A 25303-nucleotide genomic window follows, 5' to 3' on the forward strand; every position below is an offset into this window, starting at 1 on the left:
AGGGCACAAGGCAGGGAACCAATCCTGGGCAGGGTGCCAACCCACTGCAGGACACACACACAAACACACCCACACACCAAGCACACACTAGGGCCAATTTAGAATCGCCAATCCACCTAACCTGCATGTCTTTGGACTGTGGGAGGAAACCGGAGCGCCTGGAGGAAACCCACGCAGACACGGGGAGAACATGCAAACTCCACGCAGGGAGGACCCGGGAAGCGAACCCAGGTCCCCAGATCTCCCAACTGCAAGGCAGCAGCGCTACCCACTGCGCCACCGTGCCGCCCGATAACGATGCATCTTTTTTTTTTTTAACCTTTAGGTATGAATGTTTTAGGTATGCTGAAAATATATTATGCATTATCAAAGAAACAACAGTAGCATGTGAAACAGATTAACTTTTTATTAACTTGCTGAATTTTATGCTCTTCTTTGCTATATAAGCACCCAGTACTTTATGTGGGGAAAAGAGCAAGATATGGCACATCTCTATAGAAAAAATACTCCAGGTCATGTCCAAAAATCTGCTTAACATACACATTCTGAGTAACTTAAGCACATCAAGACACCATGCCATTACATAACATGGCATTGGGTATATTACCCTAAGTTCTTGTCAATAAGCCGCGGCTTATCTAAGGAAAAAAGTTGTGAAAATGAAAAAAATAGAATATCGGCTTATACATAAATCCGGCTTATACATCCATCGCGGGGGTTGCGTTCCAGAGCCACCCGCGAAATAAGAATATCCGCGAAGTAGAAACCATATGTTTATATGGTTATTTTTATATTGTCATGCTTGGGTCACAGATTTGCGCAGAAACACAGGAGGTTGTAGAGAGACAGGAACGTTATTCAAATACTGCAAACAAACATTTGTCTCTTTTTCAAAAGTTTAAACTGTGCTCCATGACAAGACAGAGATGACAGTTCCGTCTCACAATTAAAAGAATGCAAACATATCTTCCTCTTCAAAGGAGTGAAGCAAACAAATCAATATGTCTGTTTGGCTTTTAAGTATGCGAAGCACCGCGGCACAAAGCTGTTGAAGGCGGCAGCTCACACCCCCTCCGTCAGGAGCAGACAAAGAGAGAGAGAGGGAGAGTTTGTTTTTCAGTCAAAAATCAATACGTGCCCTTCGAGCTTTTAAGTATGCGAAGCACTGTGCAGCATGTCTTTTCAGGAATCAGCTTTACAAAAGATAGCAACGTGAAGATAATCTTTCAGCATTTTTAGACGAGCGTCTGTATCGTCTAGGTGTACAAACAGCCCCCCTGCTCAATCCCCATACGTCAGGATCACAGATAGTCAGCGCAAGATTGACAGAAAAGTAAGCAATCTAGCTTCTCAGCCATCTGCCAATAGCGTCCCTTGTATGAAATCAACTGGGCAAACCAACTGAGGAAGCATGTACCAGAAATTAAAAGACCCATTGTCCGCAGAAATCCGCGATATATATTTAAATATGCTTACATATAAAATCACAATTTAAATGACTGCTACGCGCTCGTGTTGACTCGGCGACGCCCAGAGCAGAAAGAACGCGCTCCGGCTGCTCCAACCGCGCCATGCGGGGAGTGAGAGAGACGGCAATATCTCACACTCTCTCCCCCCTTAAAGGAATTAAATGGGCGCGAGTGAGACCACTGACCTCCCTCCCTTCTATTAGTTATAGGTTATAGTACGTTCGGCTTATCCATGAGTCCGGCTTATCTATGATACGATTTTATTTTAAAAATTCGTATGATTTTTGGTCTCCGGCTAATACATGAGTCCGGCTTATAGACAAGAACTTAGGGTAACAAAAAAATGAGTGCATATTCTTTGTACTATAATCAGACATATATTACTTTAAGTAAAACTAAAATAAAGGGTACAATGAGGCCAGTAACCCTGGGCTTAAGTTGGCTTCTTTAAAAGTACAAATGGTAGGTTTTCTTAACAAAAAAGCATTTCTGCCTTTTCAGCAGCAAGCCTGTTTCTTTTCATTTACTATATTTGACACAGCTGAAAAAAGGCGTTCACTGTCTATACTAGTACAAGGTGCTGATAGGTACTTGATCACTGCCTTGGCCAAGGTTGGGAATCGGGCTGCATTGCTTTTCCAATACTGGAGGGTGCAGTTATTTCAGGAGATAGTGGTTCGCTAAGTGGTGTTCAGCTGAAAAAACAATTGCAAACGTTTACCTATATTATAATATAAAAATAATAAATTATTATTAGTGTGACCACATTTGTGGTAAATAAAAACAGGACAACTACCTGTACCTACCACAGCCGTTAATTAAAATTAGTGATGTTGAAAGCTTGATGCATAATGATTTGGGTCATATAAAGGGCATTCTTGTTGACAAGCCTGAATTATATTGGTTGGCTGTATCGGTTAAAATGTACACATATGACCGATTTCAATGTCATTTTTAGTGAACATCCGCCGATAATACAGTTCCCGATATAACGTGCATCTCTACGTTAAAGTACTGCATTGCCCATTTTGCAGTGTGTCATGGGGCATTGTCTTTCATAAAATGGCAGGCTGATTGGGAGATACTCGTATGTAAGGAACCACGTGTTACTGAAGGAGGTTCTAATAAAAAATTTGCTGTCACCGTGACATGTAGCTTTGCATGAGGCCCAATTCTTACTGCAGAAAACATCCCCTAAACCATGATGCTTCCTCCTCTAAACTTTTTTTTTTTTTTTTTTTTTTTTTTATGTATTTTGGGTCAGTCTTCACCAGTTTGATACAGATACATACTGTTTCCCATCAAACCCAAATAAATTAAACTTACTCTCCTCACTAAAGTGAACTCTGAACCAATTCTCCTCTGTCCGTACAACATGCTCCTTAGCAAAGTTTAATCTAGTCTTTTGATTCTTTCTGGAGATTAGATACTTGGTTATTGCAGAGTAGTCTTTCCATTTGAATTCGCTTAAATGGCAAGATACTGTATGCCAAGATAGATCCTTACCCTGTTAAATGCTGAACTGGCAAGCATCTTACATGGATGACCAGCATTTTTGGAGGACTTGAATGAATATCATTGTAAAGCTGCAATATTCTAGACATCAGACCTGGAACGACTGACTTCTCTTGCAATGGCTGAAAGGGATAACTGTTGCAGGGCTTCAGTCACCTGAAAGTGGCTTGCTGTCTTGCAAAGTAATTAGGAGAGCTGCCAGAAAAGAGGGCTCATCACTGAGCTATCTGAGAATATCTGATCTTCAAAATTTCTTATGCACATTTTTAAAAATATTTTGCTTCATAATATATTTAAATTATAAAATATGCTTAAAAAACTGCCATTCTGTTCCAGTTAGAATAAGCTCAAATAGATATAAGCAGCGTTTTTAAAATTGAAAGAAGTTTAATTAAGAAGTGTTTTTAATATTTTGCTGCATTAGCCCAGAAATATCTATCAGCAACGCATTTTAGATTTTTGGTGTGTGTATGTGGTGTTTCCCTCCCAACTTGGTAGCAAATGGCGTTTGTTGCTTATCTTCTTGAGATATTGCTAATCCTAGTGAATCTGCCCCCTCTGTCAGTCAGCTTGCCTCATGTGAGAGTCGCATGTCTTTTTCTATCACCTGTCTTAGGCTACCTAAATGTGTCTGGTTTCTGTTCACATGAATTAAAATCCGATACAACGAAAAAAACTTAACAGATCACAGTGACATACTTTAAACATTGACTAGAGATGCAAACTTAGAAAACAGTCACAATATGCTTTCAAAAAGTCTCCAGCGCAAGATATTAAAGGAGTATTTCACCCAAAAATATTTTTTTTATACAGTGATCCCTCCTCCATCGTGGGGGTTGCGTTCCAGAGCCCCCCGCAAAAGGTGAAAATCCGCAAAGTAAAAACCATATGTTTATATGGTTATTTTTATATTGTCACGCTTGGATCACAGATTTGCACAGAAACACAGGAGGTTGTAGAGAGACAGGAACTTTATTCAAACACTTTAAACAAACATTTGTCTCTTTTTCAAAAGTTTAAACTGTGCTTCATGACAAGACAGAGATGACAGTTCAGTCTCACAATTAAAAGAATGCAGCCATATCTTCCTCTTCAAAGGAGTGCATGTCAGAGAGAGAGAAAAGCAAACAATCAAAAATCAATTGGTGCTGTTTGGGCTTTTAAGTATGCGAAGCACTGTGCGGGAAGCATATCTCTTGACAAAGCAGCCGCAAGTTAACCCAGCAAGGAAGGGAGCAATGTGTTTTTTGAGGAGCGTCTGTATCCTCTAGGGGTGCGAACAGCCCCCCTGCTCACAATATATTTGAGGAGTTTTGTTTAATACGTAATACATGCTCTAATTGGGTAGCTTCTAAGCCATCTGCCAATAGCATCCCTTGTATGAAATCAACTGGGCAAACCAACTGAGGAAGCATGTACCAGAAATTAAAAGACCCATTGTCCACATAACCCATGAATACATAAAACAAATTAACCTGCACTTTACCTTTGAAAAGAATCATGGCTGGTGTGAGTGAGTTTCTAAACTCTTGTGGGATTCCATCCAACAGGACGACATGCGGAAGAGCTTCCCAAAGCAATCGCAGTCTCCCAGCGCTGTAGCAGTTCGCTGTAAAAGCGAATCCGAAAAGATCGCGGACATGCTATAAACGCCTGCTGTCGATGGGTGATACAAGGAACATTATAAATGCGCAGGGCACAGTACTACTTGGCCATGACCCTGCCTGACTGCTGTGTCTGTGTATAGGAGAGTGGCAGATCCCGCTACAATAAATATCCGCGCTGTTGCTGTTTCAAGCTGAATAAAGCTGGTGTTGCTAAAGTACTGAGACTCAGGTTTGTGTTTTGGGGTGCAAGATGGGGACTCGCACGTCACAGCACACACACACACACACAGTCGCAATGCTCTAGTAAACAGTATACACTCGTACGGATGTTGACTGAGTGAGGCACGCTGACTCAGACGGAGAATAGGAGACGATTGCCCACAATCCCGCAGCGAGAGAGAGAAATACCATCAGCTCAGTTGTGATCACATGATGCTCAGCAGACAAAGCGTATACATACTACTTGTATTGCAAGACCTCGCTCGTTAAGTCAAAATTTATTAAAAATTTTAGCTTGTCTTGCAAAACACTTGTAAACCAAGTTACATGCAAACCGAGGTTCCACTGTATATTACTTACCCCGTGCATTTTGCAGTAAACGCAGAGAGAAAAACATTTTATCTGTTTTCGTGCAGAGTGGACAGAAAAACTAATATCAACCAATGCTGTACAAAAGCAAACAATGTAAAGTCCATGGGGGAAAAAAGAAAAAATTTCACGTTACTCCTGTCACATAATCCACATGTTAGCTGTCCAGTCGTATACTCGGTATGCTTGTAAAATGCATGATTTTTTGCTAAAGTCTAAACTAAAGCATCATGGTAAAGACTTTAAAATTGAAGACAGCATTTTCAGCAATGATTGTAACTAAGTCTTTCTCTGGCTGCAGTGTATTTATTACTTTACCAACTCTCCCAATTTATTGATGGAATCCATAAACCTGGGGAATGGGTAGATCATCATTTTAAGTTATGAGGACAAATACTGTTGGACTTCTGTGAGAGAGGGGGAAGAAATTTCCACAGAGCAATCTGCAAAACATTGCACAAAATGGGCATTTTTGAAATAGTGGTAAGCACAAAGCCTTGGAATGAAGTGGGGGAAAAATACTTGCACATAAAGGACTTATAAAATGTAATTTGGACTATAATGCAAAGGTGTGGCAGAAAATGTTATGATCTGATGAGACTAAAGTGAAACTAGAGTACTGTAAATCTAACGGCTCACATGTCTGGTGATGGAAATTGCATCATGTTGTGGGGATACCTGTTAACCACAGACACTGGCAGTCTGCTCAGCTTTGTGTAGTAGCAGTCTCACAGTTTGAGGTGAATGCTATACAGTACAGCCAGAGACTGGAAGACAACCTGCTCCCTACTGCCAGAAATCTTGAACTGGGGTGGAGTATTGTCTTTCAACAGAATATTGACTCGCAACATATGGCCAGAACAACAGATGAATGAATTAAAATGGAGAAAAAAAATGTCTGAGTGGCTCAAAGACTTGAACCCTGTTGATCATCTGGGGTAAGACCTAAAAACTGTTGTCCACTTACACTTGGGTTTTGTAATGTGAAAGTCTTAACGAAAGGTCCTTTATCCTTTTAAGCTAATAAATTAGGCATTTTTCAACTAAGCTTGTCCCTCAATATTAAAAGAACCTCAGAGGTTAAAGTACTTTTGTGAACACTTTCCGACAGCAAAATAAGTTACTGGTACCTGCTAAATACAACTTTGCAATGAGCTAATGTTGCTTCATCACGTTATGCAAAATGAACACAGATTTATCCATAAAGACTACTATGCTATAAGTGACTATAAGAAGCAGTTCCGCTAGGGCTACACAATTAATCATATATTAATTGAAACTGCCATGATATATTAATAGTGGAAAATGACAATTACCCTGTTACAGGCAGCAAGTAAGTGTTGTAATTGAGTACAGACACCTTCACTAAGCGTGACTGCACTGAAAAATCAGAGACGCTGCATCATAGGACTGAAAAAATCCCGGGTTGTGATTATTTATGTGAAAAAAGGGTTGTGTGCTTAACACTTTTTAAGGCAATGTATGCACTTAATGTGCTCACTTTTTACATTATTTAAATAATGTAGTAGGTCAGTATAATATACAAATATTCATGTTCATATTATGGTTGTTTTTGTACTAATCCCGTTAGAGTAAAGTTTCACGCTTAGGAATTTTTGTAACCCATGTGTCTGTGATGTATGGGAGAGAAAAATGTAGAACCTGCTTCTATTGAGACTGTAATGTTGCTTCTATCATGTGTGGAGAAGTTTGTATCTCTTATGCTTTAGAGAAGTTGACCTAAGTTGTGATGCAGCTTAAGAACACAGTGCAAACTTGATGACTGACTAGGACAACATTGACTAACAAGATGAAAAACAATCCTTATTCATTGCCACATGTTTTTTAAACTAGTGGCTTGTGACCATCTATCTATCTCTCTCTCTCTCTCTCTATATATATATATATATATATATATATATATATATATATATATATATATATATATATATATATATATATATATAAAAGGCAAAGCCCTCACTGACACATCACTAATTCTCCCACTTTCCATATAGGTGGGAAGCTGAAATTTCACGTGCTCATTCCTTGTAGTGTACTTACAAAAGTTAGGTATGTTTCATGTCCTATTGCAACACCCAAGGGGGGGAAGCGGGTGTACCCCCTAAACTGTATTTATAGATGGGGGAAACCCTTCCTCACTGTTTCTGCGACTTCCAATATACGTAGGAAGCCCAAATTTTCCATGCTCATCCTTTACACTGTACTTACAAACGTTAAATGTGTCATTTCGCACCGTGCCAAGTAACGAACTTTTCGAAAATAACGTCTTCTTTTTGGTGGTTCTCCCCATTATGTCATAAGGAACTTTCAAAACTGACCTCTCCTTTTGGCGGTTTCATTCCTTATTTACGTTAACAGATTTATTTCATGGCAGAGACACACAAGGGCCGTCCCAGGTCCCCCTTTTTTCCGTACGGCCACTGTCCGCTCACCTACCACGTGGTTGGCTCCCTGCCTATATACATTAACGACATCCCATGCTAATGTACCTCCTCACTTGCTTCCTTACTTTTCTCAACTGTTTGTCGTGCTCATTGCTCCCTTCTTCTTTACTCCACCGCTTCAAGGGTGGAAGGACTGCTCATTCTTCTTTCTGGCTACCTCTAAACCTCACCCATACTGATTCCCCCATGTGTAACATATCCAAGCAGAGCACCATGGCGCAAGTGCTGCACGATTGTTAGCTCAGTGTATGGGATGAATGCACTATGGCACACAGAGTAGGTGTTGAGGCTTTAGACAGGACCCTACAAGACATCAGAAACACAACAAAAATGATGGGAGGCTTGACAGTCTTATTGGCTGGGGACTTCTGGCAGACCTTACCAGTTGTCCCAAGAGGAACCCACGCCAACGAAGTTAAAGCCTGTCTGAAGTCTTCATACCTATGGCCTAAGACCAATGTTCACCTTAAGAATACATGTGAGGGTTTACTTGAACTGCAACAAAAAAGCCGGACAGTTCGCTGCTGTCCTCCTCAAAATAGATGATTGTAATTTAATTGAACAGAACTGTAAAATCAATGTTTCTAACAATCTGTCTCCTGGTGAATACCTTACAAACCTTTATTGAAAATGTTTACCCCAACCTACGAAATCTGCATGAAAAGGACATCTCATGGTTGAGGGAGAGAGCTATTCTAACACCAAAAAATGACATGACTTCACATATATGAACACCATTTTACTTGACCAACTAACTTCTGAAACAAAAACATACAAGTCTGTCGACACCTGTTGAACTAGACATGGTGTTTCTTCACATTCTTAATCTTCCGGGCATGCCTTCGCATACTCAACTTTTGAAGGTTGGCACACCAATTATGTTACTATGAAACTTACAGCCACCAAAACTTTGTAACGGCACCAGACTTCAGATCAAATCTCTGCACGAGTACCTCGGATGTTTCACATGTTCATTTTTTCCCCTGTGCTTAAAAGACATTAAAAAAGTGTTTCTCAACTGTGACTCTGGAACATCTCAGTACGCAAGCTATATTAAGCGTCAACAACGAAGACTCGCTACACCTTAATCTACAAGTACTGATACTTATCCTTACCAACGAAGTAACTTTCACCAGCGTGGCCTTCTTAGTCACAGCCGATCCCGTTTTCAGTCACGGACAATTATATATTGCTCTCTCCAGAGGTCTATCTTTTCATTCACTCACAGTGGTATCCACAAATCCACCCCATTTGGACAACTGTGACGTTCGGGAAGTGTTCACCCATCAGTACATAATTATGCGGCGTAGCGGGTTGGCTAGTAATAGGATAATACTGTCTTTTTAATATTTGGAAAGAAATGTCAGAGACAAGTTAACGCCTAGTAATGCCCTGTGGCCCGCTAAACATTGCAGACAATGATTTTTTAAGAATATATATTCAATCTTATGTTTTGCAAAGAACACTTCACAGCAGGGACGTACTTCTAATTTAGCAATTTTTAGGGGAAAATCTCTGCAGCCACTGTGTGCCTTTGAATACTTCCAAAATGAGTGTAGATGGAGAACATTTTATTTTATGATTCCTTGTCTGCTTTGAATTAACCAGTATAAGGCAGTTAATGGAGAACTTTACATCTCCATTTTCAAATGGTTCCCATGAACAGGGTTAGAAAATGATTGAGTTAATGCAAATGTTTAATTAAAAAAAAAAAAAAAAAAAATTGTTACTGACAAATATGAAAGCTTAATGTTCTGACATACTACTTTATATTAGTAGCATTCACTGAGAAAGGCTTATTCTTCCGAAAACCACTTCAGAGAATAGTCATGGATGCTTTTAGAAATGGCAAATTGGTTTAAATTTTAGGTCATAAATTAAAAAAAAAAAAAAAAAAGGTATTTTCACAGATCAAATCTTAACTACAGACTTTACTATAGATGGAACTTTAATCTGCATACAGTACAGAAACAGGTTTAACTTGTATTCAAAATTGTTTTCTCAGATGCTGGAAATGCTTCATTATTGTGGTGTCAGATATAATAGCAGCTTTTGTCCCTGCATTCTGTCACATGTTTAACTGTTGTGCTCTTTTCCAGGTTTGTCATACTTGTGAAATATGTTTTGATGTGTGTAAAAGTTTAAAGGCAATACCCCCATTCGTTGTAGTAGACAGTTGTGGCATCCTTCAGATATAAGGTTCAGATCCATTATTTTTATATACTTAGGCTAACTAATGGCAAAGACGTTCAGTTTGATTTAAATTTTAATTCAGTATCCGTATGAATTGAGAGAGAGACATTCTCGGGAAGTAATGGTGTGAACTCTTGAGTTTACAAGTTTATTTTAGTGTTTCAATGTATAATATATACTTGCTAAGCAAATTATTAGGGAATGTTTTATACTAACACTAGGTAGAGCCTCCTTTTGCTCTTAGAACAGCCTGTTATTGGTGGCATGGATTCCACAAGATGTTGGGAATATTCCATTGAGATGCTGTTTCATGTTCATATGATTGCCTCATGCAATTTCTGCAGATTTGTCAGGTGCATGTTAATCTCTCTGGTTTTACCACATTCCAAAAGATTTCTGTTGAATTATGTGACTTGAAAGGCCATTAAAGAACACTGAACACATCATGTTCATGAAACCTGTTGGATAAGACTTTTGCTTTATGACATGGTACATTATCATTCTGGAAAGAGCCATTGAATATAGATAGGTAAATAGTGGCCATGAAGTGATGCACATGGTCAGCAACAATTCTAAAATACTGTCATTCAGGTGATGATTGATTGGATATTAATGGGCCTAAAGAGTGCCAAAACACATCTCCCATACCATTACACCATCATGATCAACCCTGGTCTGTTAACACAAGGCAGGTTGGATGATACCCAATACAGACCCTACCATATGTGTACCTCGGCAGAAATATAGATTCAAACCAGGCTAAGCTTTACAGTCTTCAACTGTCCAGCTTTGGTGAACCTGTTGTGGTTTGACAGGAATAGAACCCAACATTGTCATCTGCTGTTGTAGCCCATTTGCCTAAATGTTTGACATGTGCATTCTGAGTTGTAAAGAGTGGTTATCAGAGTTCATGTAACCACATTAATTTTCCACTAAGCCCCTGAATAGTATGTGCATGATTTTATGCATCGAGCTGCTGACACATTTATTGGCTCATTAGTTAATTGCATAGATAAGTGGCTGTAAACGTGTTGCCGATTTGGGGGGTGGTGGGGGTGTGAGTGTATGTGTGGGTATATATATGTATGTATGTATATAATTTTATATTACAGCGAGTAATTAACCAAAGTAAAAAATAGTGAAACTTAATACAGTGCAATCCCTCTTAACAGGCCACCTCGGGACTGGACCCATGGCCGGTTGCCGTTTTGGCCGGTTAATCCGACGCATACCTATTTTCATGCAGAAAAATATGTCTAAGGTATGTACTGTACCTCTTCATTCCTGAAGAAACCATATCCACAAGGCTTCATCCACGATTTCGCACACAGGTTCTTTTCTCATACGATGACTGGACAGTGTGGTGTAGCGGGTCCACAGCTCAAGTCAAAAAGACCACTTTTTAAATAATTGCCGCACTCGCGACCGAGTATGTGTGGCCGATCGGTTCCCGGGGAATTCGTGATGCGGGCGATCCTAGCTTAAGTGCACAGGTGAGGAGTCGTCTGCATCCATAATTGTTCCCAGAACTGCTAATTGACACATCTGATCCACGTCCCTGTGATAAATAGAAGCGCGAGGCGGCTAGGGGGAGAACAGGAAAGAACGGGAGGTTAATGGAGAAGGAAGCAGATAGAGGAAAGCAGGTGCAGGAGGGAGAACGAGAGCGAGCGAGAGCAGATTCGATGGAGCAAAGGCAGGTAGCTGGGAGGTGAACCCCTCAGATGAGTGTTTGGCTGACACTCGGTGGGGCTGAAGAAAGCGGTCGCTCCAGCTGAGCGATCACATAGCTGGAGTGACCGGTATTGAAGACGACTGGCAGTCGTGGAGGCTTTGGGCTTGTTTAGCCCCAGCGTGAGCACCCTGGCCACTGGGGAAAGAACCCAAGTCTCGGTCTGGATGGACCTGACGTAGCCAGGGATCTGAGGGCTACCGGATTAGTGTGGAAGGCAGCTGCACCTGCAGGTAGGGCAACTCCCCTGCGAAGCCCGATGGGAGAAGCAGGGGAGCCGGCAGGTAGGAAGAAGGCCCGTGGAAAATTCATAAAGGAATATGTAAATGGAAATCACTCTGAAAGTAGGAGCCCTCTCACCTTCCAGGAAAGAAGTGCATACATATAATATAAAGAACAACTCAGGATTAAAAAAAAATTTTTATTTTAACAGGCCGGTTAATGCAAGGCCAGTTAAGAGGGATTGTACTGTATATTAAAAGAAAATTATTTTGCGTTAGAGGTATTTGTGTTGTGTTTTCCTTCTGTTTGGCTTTGAATTTAACACGCAAATACTTTTTAAACTTACTTTTACTGTAAAACTTCAGTAAAAACAATTGAATTTTTTGTCAATGTCTCATTGAATTTTGATTGTGTTTGGACTTGCACCGTGACCACGAAACGTATAACTGCCTGTGAGTGAATATAGTTTCTTTCTCTAATAAGTAAACCAACTTTTTAGAATGTTTGTCCCTGTGATTTGTCATACCAAAAGCTATTCTAACGGGAAACTGTAAATGTTTTAATACGAATGGCATATCAAGATCTCCTTAGTTGTCTTTTATCCACGGAAGATGTACTACATTACCTTTCTTGTCGCCTGTTAAAATTTTACATATCAGAATTGTTCGACCACTTTGGAATACAGTAATCCCCCGCTATATCGCGGTTCAGCTATCACGGAAAAATTCAATAAGTACATCCTACCTGTAGTGTACTTTGCGGCCAATTCATAACAAAGCATATGGTTTTCAGCAGACAGAGTTTCGCGTTACAGCACCCAGATGATTTCTTACAAAGCCGTTATTGGCTGAAAGAGGAGACTCAACCAACCAGAACAGATTTTATTCTATTGGGCTCTGATTAGCTGCTGTTAACGTGGTGTAATCTCGCAAGAACAGCAACTGTGGGTCCCAAACAAATAGCGTATCGCGTACCTTGCTTGTGGTCCGACTTTTCTGAGCAAATTTTTGTGAACTTTTCATTTTGTTTTAAGCCCTATGATGGCTCCCAAGCGTCCTGCATCTTGTAAGCCTTCTGGTAGCAGTGAGTCTAAGCGCCAGAGGAAGGCCTTGAACATACAGGAGAAGGTAAAACTGGTGGTGATTATTGTTACTCATATATTTAGCCCGACATCCGTGTATCATATGTGTATCCAAAGTGTGTTTTAATAAGTTTACATGTGTTTAAAGCGTGTGGAAGGGGTATTTTAAGGCTTAAACTAATATATATATTAAAAAAAAAATTGTTTCTATATCGCAGATTTTCACCTATTTGCGAGTGGGTCTGGAACGTAACTTCTGCGATAGGCGGGGGATCACTGTATAACTAATCTTGTCCTATTACATAGCCCATCACTCAGACATAAATTACGCAATAACGTTACAACACATCCTTCTTTCAACAGTAATTTGGCCGGTGGAAGACCGGACATTGTTAACGGTTGTAGATACTCTACAAGATACTGTAAGTTTTCAACTTCCACACTATCACTAGCAACTGCTTCAGCAGTCTATTGATACGCATTTAACCAATTTGCCATGTAACCGATCGACAATTGTCGAGTTAATTTGTTTGACTTCAAAGTTTCTCTGTTCTAGGATTGCGTGTGTACGCATTTCTTCTGTTGGTTACTCTTCGGGATGAAATTCATCAATAAGGGTTGGACATAAGTCTTTTATTGGGAACTTAAAGTGAGGAAAACATAATTTATAAGAGCTGAGAGCGCAGGAACTGTGTCTGACAAAAGCATTCAAGTTCAAACAACATGCTAACATGAACTTCATGTGCAAATTGCGGAAATTGGTGGTTTAATGGTTGGCATAGAGATCCAACCAAAAAATCTAGGTAGTTTTTTTGAGCATTTTTCCAGCATATTCAAAGAAATGTTTTGCAAGAAAAATAAAATTGACAGTTTCCATTTTGTGGGCGGTAAGGTGATTGTTGTGTTTTTAGGATGTCTTCTATGACTTAAGTGCTTTAAGTCTTGGTAATTACCGTACTGAAGAGCAGTGCTGTCAGCATCATAGTTATCATAGTATTAGCAGTACAACACTTGCATTGCAGGAGTGTCCGCTGCAGCATGTGTCATGTGAAGTATAAACCCAGCCTTTGACTGCCACACTACATACAAGTAGTGGCCAGTATTGATAAAATTCAATATCATAATTTTCCAGTTTATCATGACTGTATGGTGTTTATTAACATTTAAATATATGTTAAGATAATGCTACTGTGCCTCCAAAGCACCAGTACTCAAAAAAAAAAAAAAAAATTACGTTTCGAAATTTAACCAGACAAAAAAACCTATTTCCAGAATCTGTCTGTCTGTGACAGCCACGCCCGCCAGCTCAGAGCCCCGCCCACTAACAATTCACTAAGCAGCCGACCATGGCACATGCACGTCAGAGCCCCGCTCACCAACAATTCGCGCGAAAGTCTTTGGGTTCCGGGTGACGTATGGTTGCAAAGCTGAAACTTAAAGGAATTGACGGAAGGGCACCACCAGGTGTGGAGCCTTTGGCTTAATTAGACTCAACACAGGAAACCTCACCCAGCCCGGACAAACAGAAAAATGAAAAGTCAACGTGGCTCAGAGGTGCATGTAGACTGTAGCAGATGCGAAACTGACTGAGGCGGGGTTTGGAAAATGAATGGTCAACATGACTCACAAGTGCATGTGGACTGTACACAGACGAAAGCAATTCAGGTGAGGAGTTGGGGGCAGGCACATGAGCAGGCAGTGCGTACTGAATGATGACTAAGAGATGACTGTTCACCCATCAATTCATCGTCCTCACTGGGCTTCCTTCCCCACACACCCCGTCCAGCCCTGTCCCTCCCTCTGGGAGGTGGGGGCACGGCGGCAGTTCTCCAGTTTTCAGTCACGGACAATTGTATGTTGCTCTCTCCAGAGTTCCCTTACAGTCGTATCCTCAAACGCACCCCATAAGAAGAAGCATGTTTGTCGCGGATGTGAATCGCTGTATGCGGCGTGTAAAACAGTTTGCGAGGGGCATCCCATGGTTTTACAGTTGGTGGGCGGGTCTCTGTTAGTTGCTGGGCTCATGACCAGGCAATGTGTATGCTTCGAGAGTGAGGGTGGACGCGACAGGACCATCTAAGAAGAATCATATTTGTCGCAGATGTGAATCGCTGTATGCAGCGTGTAAAACAATGTTTGTCGTGGATGTGAATCACTGTATGCAGCGTGTAAAACGCTGTATTGTATGTTGCCCTCTCCAGAGTTCCATCTTTTCATTCACCTACAGTCGTATCCTCAAAACCCAACCCCATTTGGACAACTGTGTCTTTCAGGAAGTGTTCACCCATCAATACATAATTATGCTGTGTATGCTACGCCGTGGGTTGGCTAGTAATCTTTATGTATTATAACTTATTCTTTTAAAACAATCTTACAATGTGCAGACATTGTAATAAAAGCATTCACCACATGCCATTACTGTATAATTAACTTTTACTAGACATTACTTAAAATATATCAAATGTGCAAAACTGAACAAAAAACATTTACCACCAAAAACTGCACACTCAGATATACAGATCCTTTAGTGCAGATGTCGAGGTCGTGTGGTTTTATTAATTCGGTATTCTGGAAACTGTCATGTTGTGGGACAGAAAGACAAGCTTATCTACACTCTCTGGCTTGAGTGATGCTCTATGCCAATTAAGTGTTTCCACCTGTGCTAAATGCCCTTTCAGATGGGGCACTAGTTGCAGGAATATATAATTTCTTTGTAAGGAGACACATTCAAGGTAAATTGGCTCTTATTGGTTTTCCACCATTTTATAGGATCACACTCACCGTTTGCATCAGCCATCTGCAGATAGTTTTGCAGATGTTTTTGTTAGTGCCATGTCTGTTGGCTGACCAGTTTCTGAGCTTTTTGAAGCTTTCTTAACCCAGCTATGACGCGAGTCTTTCAGGAAATGCTATTATATACCCCGGGTCTTTAGTGACCAGAAAATGAGTGTATTGTAAGCTGGTAGGTTTGTGTTGTCCCTATTCAGTGAAGTCAGATTATTAAATCTTCTACTAGTGAGGCACCGATATGTAAATTCTGGGCGATACCAATAACCAGTATGTGTTTGTCCGCATTTGTCATTGCTAATGGCCAATTTTTTATATATATATTTTTTTTTAATTCAGGTTTGAATTTTTTTGTTATGCTAAAAATGTATTTGGCATTATCAGAGAAACAGCAACATGTGAAACAAAGCTGAACACTTTTTATTGCTGACTTTTATGCTCTTCTTTGCTATAGATATAAGCAGCCAGTGCTTTTTGTTGGAAGCAAGATATGGCCCCATCTCTATAGCAGAAATGCTTCAGGTCATGTACAAAAATCTGTTTTACTTACACATTCTGGGTAACTTAAGCACATCAAGACACCATGCCATTGCATAACATGACATTGGATATATAAACCAAAAATGAATGCATATTCTTTGTGCCACAATCAGTCATATGTATAGGGTGTTCCAGATCTAACTATGCAACTTTTAATGCAATGCAATAATTGCATAGTTAGATCTGGACCACCCTGTACAGTGCAGCCAAAAATTATTTGTACACTGAAAAAATGGTCAGAAATGGAAATGAAATTGAGAATATTGAAGAACAACCTTTTTACAAAGTGTCTTAAATGTTACAATTACTTGGATGTTATGTAAAGAAACGAGAAACAAATTTATTGAAAACCTATTCGGGGAAGTGTTTTCAAATTATCCAATTTATTGCCTTCAAACAGTTATTTGCACACCTGGCCATTCATAGAGTTGAATGAATAGCACAATGAGTGGAGTTCCCAGTGACAATTGAGATCATTTAACACAGCAGGTGTTCCCAATTTGGGTGCTGTCAGTATCTACAAGTAGCCTTGGTGGTCATTCTCCACACAAGCATTTGTAGGGTTAGCTGAGTTTCCCCAACATGGTTAAAACCTCTGAAATACCCAGTTAATTTAGGGAAAGAATCATAAAATTACATGGTCTTTCTGTTTGAAAAGTTGCCATTAAACTTGATATGAGGCACATTACCATGTGCTACATTATTCAGTAATTCAAGAAGTCTGGTGAAATTGCTAATCTAGAGGGAACAGTGAACTGACTAGTTCAATGACAAACAGGTACATCCAAGAGCTTTCCATGGGGGGGAAAAAAAAAAGTTGTCTGCTCCACAAATTGCAAGTCAAGGCGGTTACTGGAATTCAGGTTTGCACATAAACAATAAAGAACAGGCTGAATGAATGTGGGCCACATGAAAGGGTTCCTTGTAAGAAGCCATTTATAAGTAAAAACAAACAACTAACTAAAACATCTTAAATTTGCCAAAGAACATGTTGACAAGTCTACCTGCTTCTGGAAATCAGTTTTATGATCTGATGAATCCAGATTCAACATGTTTGGATCAGACAGTCATCAGAGAGTGTGGCACAACTCTGAGGAGTATAGTCCCCAGTGCCTAAATTCAACCGTCAAGCATGGTGGTGGGTACATGTTGGTTTGGGGTTGCATGGCAGCTTCCAGTGTCGGCAGTTTGCATTTTATTGAAGGCATCAACAGTTCTCATCTGCTGCCTAACTACTTGAGCATCTGTACATTTCTCAGCAAGATAATGTCACCAAGCACACTGCAAAAGTGTGTGAAAGCCTTCCTCGCCAAAAAGGTCAAAGTGCTTGAGTGGTCCCCACAAAGTCCAGATCTCAATCTCGATCGCACCTCTGGGTAGAGATGAAAAAGAAATGTGCAGCAGACCTACCAACCAACACAGTTTGAAAGACATGCTGTAGCACACTTGGGAGAGCCTTGACCCAGCCATATCCAAAACCGTTATTGAAAGCATACCCAGGAGGCTGCATGTTGCTGTTGCTGCTAAAGGAATGCCTACCAAATACTGAGCAGGACTTTGTACACCTGGCCATTAGTTTTCTCAAATAATTGTTTATAAAGGCAATAAATTACATAATTTGAAAACACTTTCAGAATGTTTTGAACAACTTGTTCTTGTTTCTTTACATTACACACAAGTAATTGTAACATTTTAGACAATTTTGAAAGTTTGTTCTTTAATGTCCTCCATTTCTTTTCCATTTTGACCATTCTTTCCACGGGTACAAATAATTTTTGGCTGCACTGTACTTTTAGTAAAAGTATAATTAAAGGTACAATAAGGCTAGTAACCCTGGGCTTAAGTTGGCCTCTTTAACACTAGAATTACCAGAGCCTAGGAAAAACTCGTAAATCCGGCCCACCTTAAATCCCTTTGCACCTCTCCGTCAGAATCTTTTGTCTTCTAAATATGTCGATAAGCCCAAGCAGCAAGCACCCTGCTATACCATCCTCCCCACAGCCTCAGAACAGGTGTACATCTTGTTTTAAAATCTTTTACAGTTTAGACGCAGGGGGCACATCTTTCACAAGGTGCAATACTTGAAGCTGCATTTTAGAATGCAGGTGAACCGGTTTTTGCTGAGTGCCCATTAAATTAAATCCCATATAATATGTGCTGTTCCAACAAGTTGGGACATCTTGGATGAAACATCCTTTTTGGGGTAACTGGATTTATTTGTAGTTTTCTCAGCTACAAGATGGCAAGCTGTGAGTGCTTAAAATGAGTAACTATTTGTGTCCCAATGGCAAAGCAGTCGGAGATGCTTCTCTGGTTCAATAAGCCTTCATTTACAGCAAGCTGCAAAGTGTGAGCCATGTAGCCTATACTTTAAAGCCACTTTCTTCCATAGTTTTTACCATATTGTGAGCGTTGTCATAAAGCACATTACTTTTTGAAATTTCCCAATTCGCTAACACGGAATTGAAAGGTTGTGCAATGAAAGCTGAGGAATGAAAACTGGAGAACTCATTAGCATGCAAAACAACTTTTTTTGAGTTCCACATATCTGTAATGAACCTAATGTTGGTGACATTGTTTCTTAAAAGCTTCTGGATATGTGTAGTAATCATATAATGCACGCAGTGAGACATCTGCAAAGTATCACCGGCTTGGAAAAATGTACCAAGTTTCTAATGGTGCAGTAGCTGACGAAATGCCTCGTCCTTAACAAGGGAAAAGGGTTGGTCATCAAATACGATCATTTGCATTATTTTAGTAGTTATGCCTTTAGCTCTGACACTGTCTTGAGGAAATGCCTTCACATTTTAAAGGGTTTGCTGTATGATGCTACTGCTAGTAAGCCAAGTAGTGTCTGATTTAACTTTCATTTTGGTAGCATTAGCTACTAGAAATTCTGTATGTAATTCATTATGGTGGTTCTTCTGATGGGTAATTATATTTGTGGTATGGAATAATTTAATTCTGCATCCTCCTCCCATTATCTGATTTTTGCAGGTAGAGCAGACAGCAACTATTGTTGCCTTCCTTTTAACAGAAAAATAGGTGAGACCAATACCAGTATTTTCAATATACCACAGTGCTACCTGTAAGACTGTGTAGCTTGCCTAAAAAAAGAGAATAGCTTTAGTCCTTCAATACAGAGTATGGCTCAATATTTTGAAACCACTCTAGCATGAATCAGGTGGCCCATATAAATGTTTTTGGTACATAATTTTAATCTTTTTATGCATTTAAATGCAAATTTCAGATCTTTGCTTGTGTTCATAGTTTGTTAATGATATTGCTTCAATTATTTGTGTTTTTGTTCCTTATACAGAAGTTTGTTTGTAAAGAAAGTTAAAGATGCTAAACTTGCGGATCAAAAAGGACCTGGTTGGAAATTGTTTGGCAAAGTACCCCTTCGTGATGGCCTACTTAAAAATCCCAAGGAAGTGCAAAAGGTATTGTGCTAAACCATGTGTTTTTTTTTCCCAATATTTTTGACAAAGATTGCAGATTTTTGTGTCAGTTTTATCTAGACATTTGTAATATATACATTTTATTTGAAAAGAAATGAGCAAATGTCACCATTATAGGTTTTTTTTTTTGCTTTGCTTTAGGTATTCTCTTGAAAAGTGAATGTTTTTCTTGTGTGTTTAAAACTTAACACTATAGTTGAGCTCATAATTATCCCACTGAATTATAGGTAAATTAGTAGCTGCTTGTGCCAAGGTTTGTCTTCTAATTTCACTCTTCTCTAGTTGGAAAATGCCTTCTTGACAGTGGCAGAAAGGTCCAGCATTGACTTGTTTGTTTTCTGTGGACTGCAGTACTTCCTAATTGGCTGAAGTGCAACCTCTCCACGGTTCCTTTCCAAGAGTGAAGAGTATCTGATGAAATTGTCATTGACAACAAGTGTCGCCTTACAACACGAAGAAAAGATGAGCTTTGAAAATGACTTAGTAACAGCCATTCACAATGATTGGTACAAATATTTAGCAAGCAATATGAGCAGTCTCAACAGGTACTGTAACTAGTAAATACAATCCCAATATAATGGATCTTCAGCATTTATTTAATAATCATCCATCCATCCATCCATCCATCCGTTGTCTCCCGCTTATCCGAGGTCGGGTCGCGGGGGCAACAGCTTGAGCAGAGATGCCCAGACTTCCCTCTCCCCGGCCACTACTTCTAGCTCTTCCGGGAGAATCCCAAGGCGTTCCCAGGCCAGTCGAGAGACATAGTCCCTCCAATGTGTCCTGGGTCTTCCCTGGGGCCTCCTCCCGGTTAGACGTGTCCCGAACACCTCACCAGGGAGGCGTCCAGGAGGCATCCTGATCAGATGCCCGAGCCACCTCATCTGACTCCTCTCGATGTGGAGGAGCAGCGGCTCTACTCTGAGCCCCTCCCGGATGACTGAGCTTCTCACCCTATCTTTAAGGGAGAGCCCAGACACCCTGCGGAGGAAACTCATTTCAGCCGCTTGTATTCGTGATCTCGTTCTTTCGGTCACTACCCATAGCTCATGACCATAGGTGAGGGTAGGAACATAGATCGACTGGTAAATTGAGAGCTTCGCCTTGCGGCTCAGCTCCTTTTTCACCACGACAGACCGATGCAACGCCCGCATTACTGCGGACGCCGCACCGATCCGCCTGTCGATCTCATGCTCCATTCTTCCCTCACACGTGAACAAGACCCCGAGATACTTGAACTCCTCCACTTGGGGCAGGATCTCGCTACCAACCCTGAGAGGGCACTCCACCCTTTTCCGGCTGAGGACCATGGTCTCTGATTTGGAGGTGCTGATTCTCATCCCAGCCGCTTCACACTCGGCTGCGAACCGATCCAGAGAGAGCTGAAGATCACAGCCTGATGAAGCAAACAGGACAACATCATCTGCAAAAAGCAGTGACCCAATCCTGAGCCCACCAAACCGGACCCCCTCAATGCCCTGGCTGTGCCTAGAAATTCTGTCCATAAAAGTTATGAACAGAATCGGTGACAAAGGGCAGCCCTGGCGGAGTCCAACTCTCACTGGAAACTTGTTCGACTTACTGCCGGCAATGCGGACCAGGCTCTGGCAACGATCGTACAGGGACCGAACAACCCTTATCAGGGGGTCCGGTACCCCATACTCCCGGAGTACCCCCCACAGGATTCCCCGAGGGACACGGTCGAATGCCTTTTCCAAGTCCACAAAACACGTAGACTGGTTGGGCAAGCTCCCATGCACCCTCCAGGACCCTGCTAAGGGTATAGAGCTGGTCCACTGTTCCGCGACCAGGACGAAAACCACACTGTTCCTCCTGAATCCGAGGCTCGACTATCCGACGGACCCTCCTCTCCAGGACCCCTGAATAGACTTTTCCAGGGAGGCTGAGGAGTGTGATCCCTCTGTAGTTGGAACACACCCTTCGATCCCCCTTCTTAAAGAGGGGGACCACCACCCCGGTCTGCCAATCCAGAGGCACTGTCCCTGATGTCCATGCGATGTTGCAGAGACGTGTCAACCAAGACAGTCCTACAACATCCAGAGCCTTGAGGAACTCCGGGCGTATCTCATCCACCCCCGGGGCCCTGCCACCAAGGAGTTTTTTGACGACCTCGGTGACCTCAGTCCCAGAGATGGGGGAGCCCACCTCTGAGTCCCCAGGCTCTGCTTCCTCATTGGAAGGCATGTTAATGGGATTGAGTAGGTCTTCGAAGTACTCCCCCCACCGACCCACAACGTCCCGAGTCGAGGTCAGCAGCGCACCATCCCCACCATATACAGTGTTGACACTGCACTGCTTCCCCTTCCTGAGACGCCGGATGGTGGACCAGAATCTCCTCGAAGCCGTCCGAAAGTCGTTCTCCATGGCCTCCCCAAACTCCTCCCACACCCGAGTTTTTGCCTCAGCAACCACCAAAGCCGCATTCCGCTTGGCCTGCCGATACCTATCAGCTGCCTCCAAGGTCCCACAGGACAAAAGGGACCTGTAGGACTCCTTCTTCAGCTTGACGGCATCCTTCACCGCCGGTGTCCACCAACAGGTTCGGGGATTGCCGCCACGACAGGCACCGACCACCTTACGGCCACAGCTCCGGTCAGCTGCCTCAACAATAGAGGCACGGAACATGGCCCATTCAGACTCAATGTCCCCCACCTACCTCGGGATGTGGTTGAAGTTCTGCCGGAGGTGGGAGTTGAAGCTACTTCTGACAGGGGGCTCTGCCAGACGTTCCCAGCAGACCCTCACAACACGTTTGGGCCTACCACGCCTGACCGGCATCCTCCCCCACCATCGAAGCCAACTCGCCACCAGGTGGTGATCAGTTGACAGCTCCGCCCCTCTCTTCACCCGAGTGTCCAAGACATGTGGCCGCAAGTCTGACGACACGACCACAAAGTCAGTCATCGAACTGAGGCCTAGGGTGTCCTGGTGCCAAGTGCACATATGAACACCCCTATGCTTGAACATGGTGTTCGTTACGGACAATCCGTGACGAGCACAGAAGTCCAATAACAAAACACCGCTCGGGTTCAGATCGGGGGGGGCCATTCCTCCCAATCACGCCCTTCCAGGTCTCACTGTCATTGCCCACGTGAGCATTGAAGTCTCCCAGCAGAACGAGGGAGTCCCCAGAAGGTATGCCCTCTAGCACCCCCTCCAGGGACTCCAAAAAGGGTGGGTACTCCGAACTGCTGTTCGGTGCATATGCACAAACAACAGTTAGGACCCGTCCCCCCACCCGAAGGCGAAGGGAGGCTACCCTCTCGTCCACCGGGGTAAACCCCAATGTACAGGCTCCAAGTCGGGGGGCAATAAGTATACCCACACCCGCTTGGCGCCTCTCACCGGGAGCAACTCCAGAGTGGTACAGAGTCCAGCCCCTCTCAAAGAGATTGGTTCCAGAGTCCAAGCTGTGCGTCGAGGCGAGTCCGACTATATCTAGCCGGAACCTCTCAACTGCGCGCACTAGCTCAGGCTCCTTCCCCTTCAGAGAGGTGACATTCCACGTCCCAAGAGCCAGCTTCTGTAGCCGAGGATCAGACCGCCAAGGTCCCCGCCTTCGGCCACCACCCAACTCACACTGCACCCGACCTCCTTGGACCCTCCCATAGGTGGTGAGCCCATGGGAAGGAGGACCCACGTTGCCTCTTCGGGCTGTGCCCGGCCGAGCCCCATGGGTGCAGGCCCGGCCACCAGGCGCTCGCCATCGAGCCCCACCTCCAGGCCTGGCTCCAGAGTGGGGCCCCGGTGACCCGCGTCCGGGCAAGGGAAAACGCCGTCCAAAATTGTTTTCCATCATAGGAGGTTTGTATAACCGCTGTTTGTCTCATCCCTCACCTAGGACCAGTTTGCCTTGGGTGGCCCTACCAGGGGCATAAAGCCCCGGACAACAGAGCTCTTAGGATCATTGGGACACGCAAACCCCTCCACCACGATAAGGTGGCGGGTAAAAGAGGGGATATAATAATAATAATTCATTACATTTGATGCTTAGACCATGAGATCTCGAATATTGCAGTGAGAAAAATAAGGTTTTGAATTTAATTAGTATGCACTTACTTAGCAGTTATTTGCAGATATCTGGTATCCAATATTGGAGTTGTTTGACTAGTAATAATGCCTTGCAAACAATATTAAAAAAACTGACCCATTCTAAACTAATAAATTCAGCTCAATATAAAACTGAAACATGCTACTTTTACACACAAAGACATAACAGTTAAACAAAATAAAACACAAAAGCTAAACAAAACAGCTTTTTTTAGGGCTGATATCAATCACTGATTTCATGTTAGCAAAATTGTCCAGTTCAGATTTTTTTTTTTTCCTTTTAAAACACTTTTTACACCAAGTTCTTAAACGGCCATGTGCAAGCCTTGTGTTCTGTATTAATGTGTTAACCTTGGTATTTTTTACAGTTTAATGAGCATGTGTTACCTGTTCATTTTCATTAACAAAATGAAATTCTATAACGTTGTTCAGTGATCATGAAAATACTAAAATAATTTCATTAAAGTACTTTAACCAACAAAACATTGTGGTATAATGGGTCCACAGCTCAGATCAAAGGCCATTTTTTAAATAATCACTTAGAGAAGGGGGCGTGGTAGTGTGGCTGGAGCGGTTCCCGGGTGATTCATGATGCGGACGGTCCTTGCTTAACACTAGAATTACCAGAGCCTACGAAAAAACTCGTAGATCCGGCCCACCTTAAATCACTACACATCTCTCCATCAGCATCTTTTGTCCTATAAATGTGTCGATAAGCAGCAAGCAGCCTGCTATCACATCCCCCACCGCCACACAGTTTTCTGAGCTCAAGTCTGTTTGCCTGCGTGTCAGTTGCTTGGAGTTGTATAGAGTGAGAAGTCAAGCAAAATGACACCTTTTATAAATACTATATCGTTATTTGGAACACATGATTTCATGTGTGTTCCGTGTCTACAACAATCTATGTACAGTAAACACATCGTTAAAACATGTTTTTCATGTTTTAGTAATAATTGACAAAATGTAGACATGAGTGTATAATGTGTTATGCCTGAATTCCAAATATCAAATAAACACTTTCACAAAAGGTACAAATAGAACAAGTGTGCTTCTATTCAAGAACATAACTGCAGAAAAAGAACCCGTGTTAGGGTGCGACATTGACATGAATTTTCTACGACTGCTTCGGTGGCGCAACGGTATCAACTGTTGACTGATAATCAAAACTTCACGGGTTCGACCCCGGACAAGTCCATATTTTTTGAGCATGCCCGTGTCGATCAAACACAGGAAGCTCTGCAGTCTACTTGTGACTTTACATTGTAGGAAGTAAATAAATTAAGGTAACATTCAATCTGGCATTTATGTAAGTAAAACAGTGAAAAGTCAAGCAAAATGACACCTTTTAATGGCTAACTAAAAAGATTACAATATGCAAGCTTTCGAGGCAACTCAGACCCCTTCTTCAGGCAAGATGTATGTAACATATAAATGTAATGTTTTGGGCCAATGCACCGTCCAGATCTAAACACTAGAGTCGAGAGTCTATAGCTGAAGGTGGAAGCTGCCTTCGCTGTACTTTGTATATAAGAGCCAGATCGAATGTTATTTACTTATTTACCTACTGTC

The 25303-nt window shown here is 41.9% G+C and overlaps 1 protein-coding gene across 4 annotated transcripts in view; it reads left to right on the forward strand.

Annotated features, from left to right (window-relative positions):
• Nucleotides 1-25303, forward strand: part of tbc1d14 (TBC1 domain family, member 14) — a 138936-nt gene that overhangs the window by 49548 nt on the left and 64085 nt on the right. For all 4 annotated transcript variants that reach the window (XM_051928218.1, XM_028801875.2, XM_028801874.2 and 1 more), the window contains one exon: nt 19522-19645. In XM_051928218.1, the coding sequence (XP_051784178.1) occupies nt 19522-19645 (124 nt within the window). The remainder of the gene's footprint in view (nt 1-19521; nt 19646-25303) is intronic.

The sequence above is a fragment of the Erpetoichthys calabaricus genome, chromosome 5 (assembly GCF_900747795.2).
Source record: "Erpetoichthys calabaricus chromosome 5, fErpCal1.3, whole genome shotgun sequence".
In the NCBI taxonomy this organism is placed as follows: domain Eukaryota; kingdom Metazoa; phylum Chordata; class Cladistia; order Polypteriformes; family Polypteridae; genus Erpetoichthys; species Erpetoichthys calabaricus.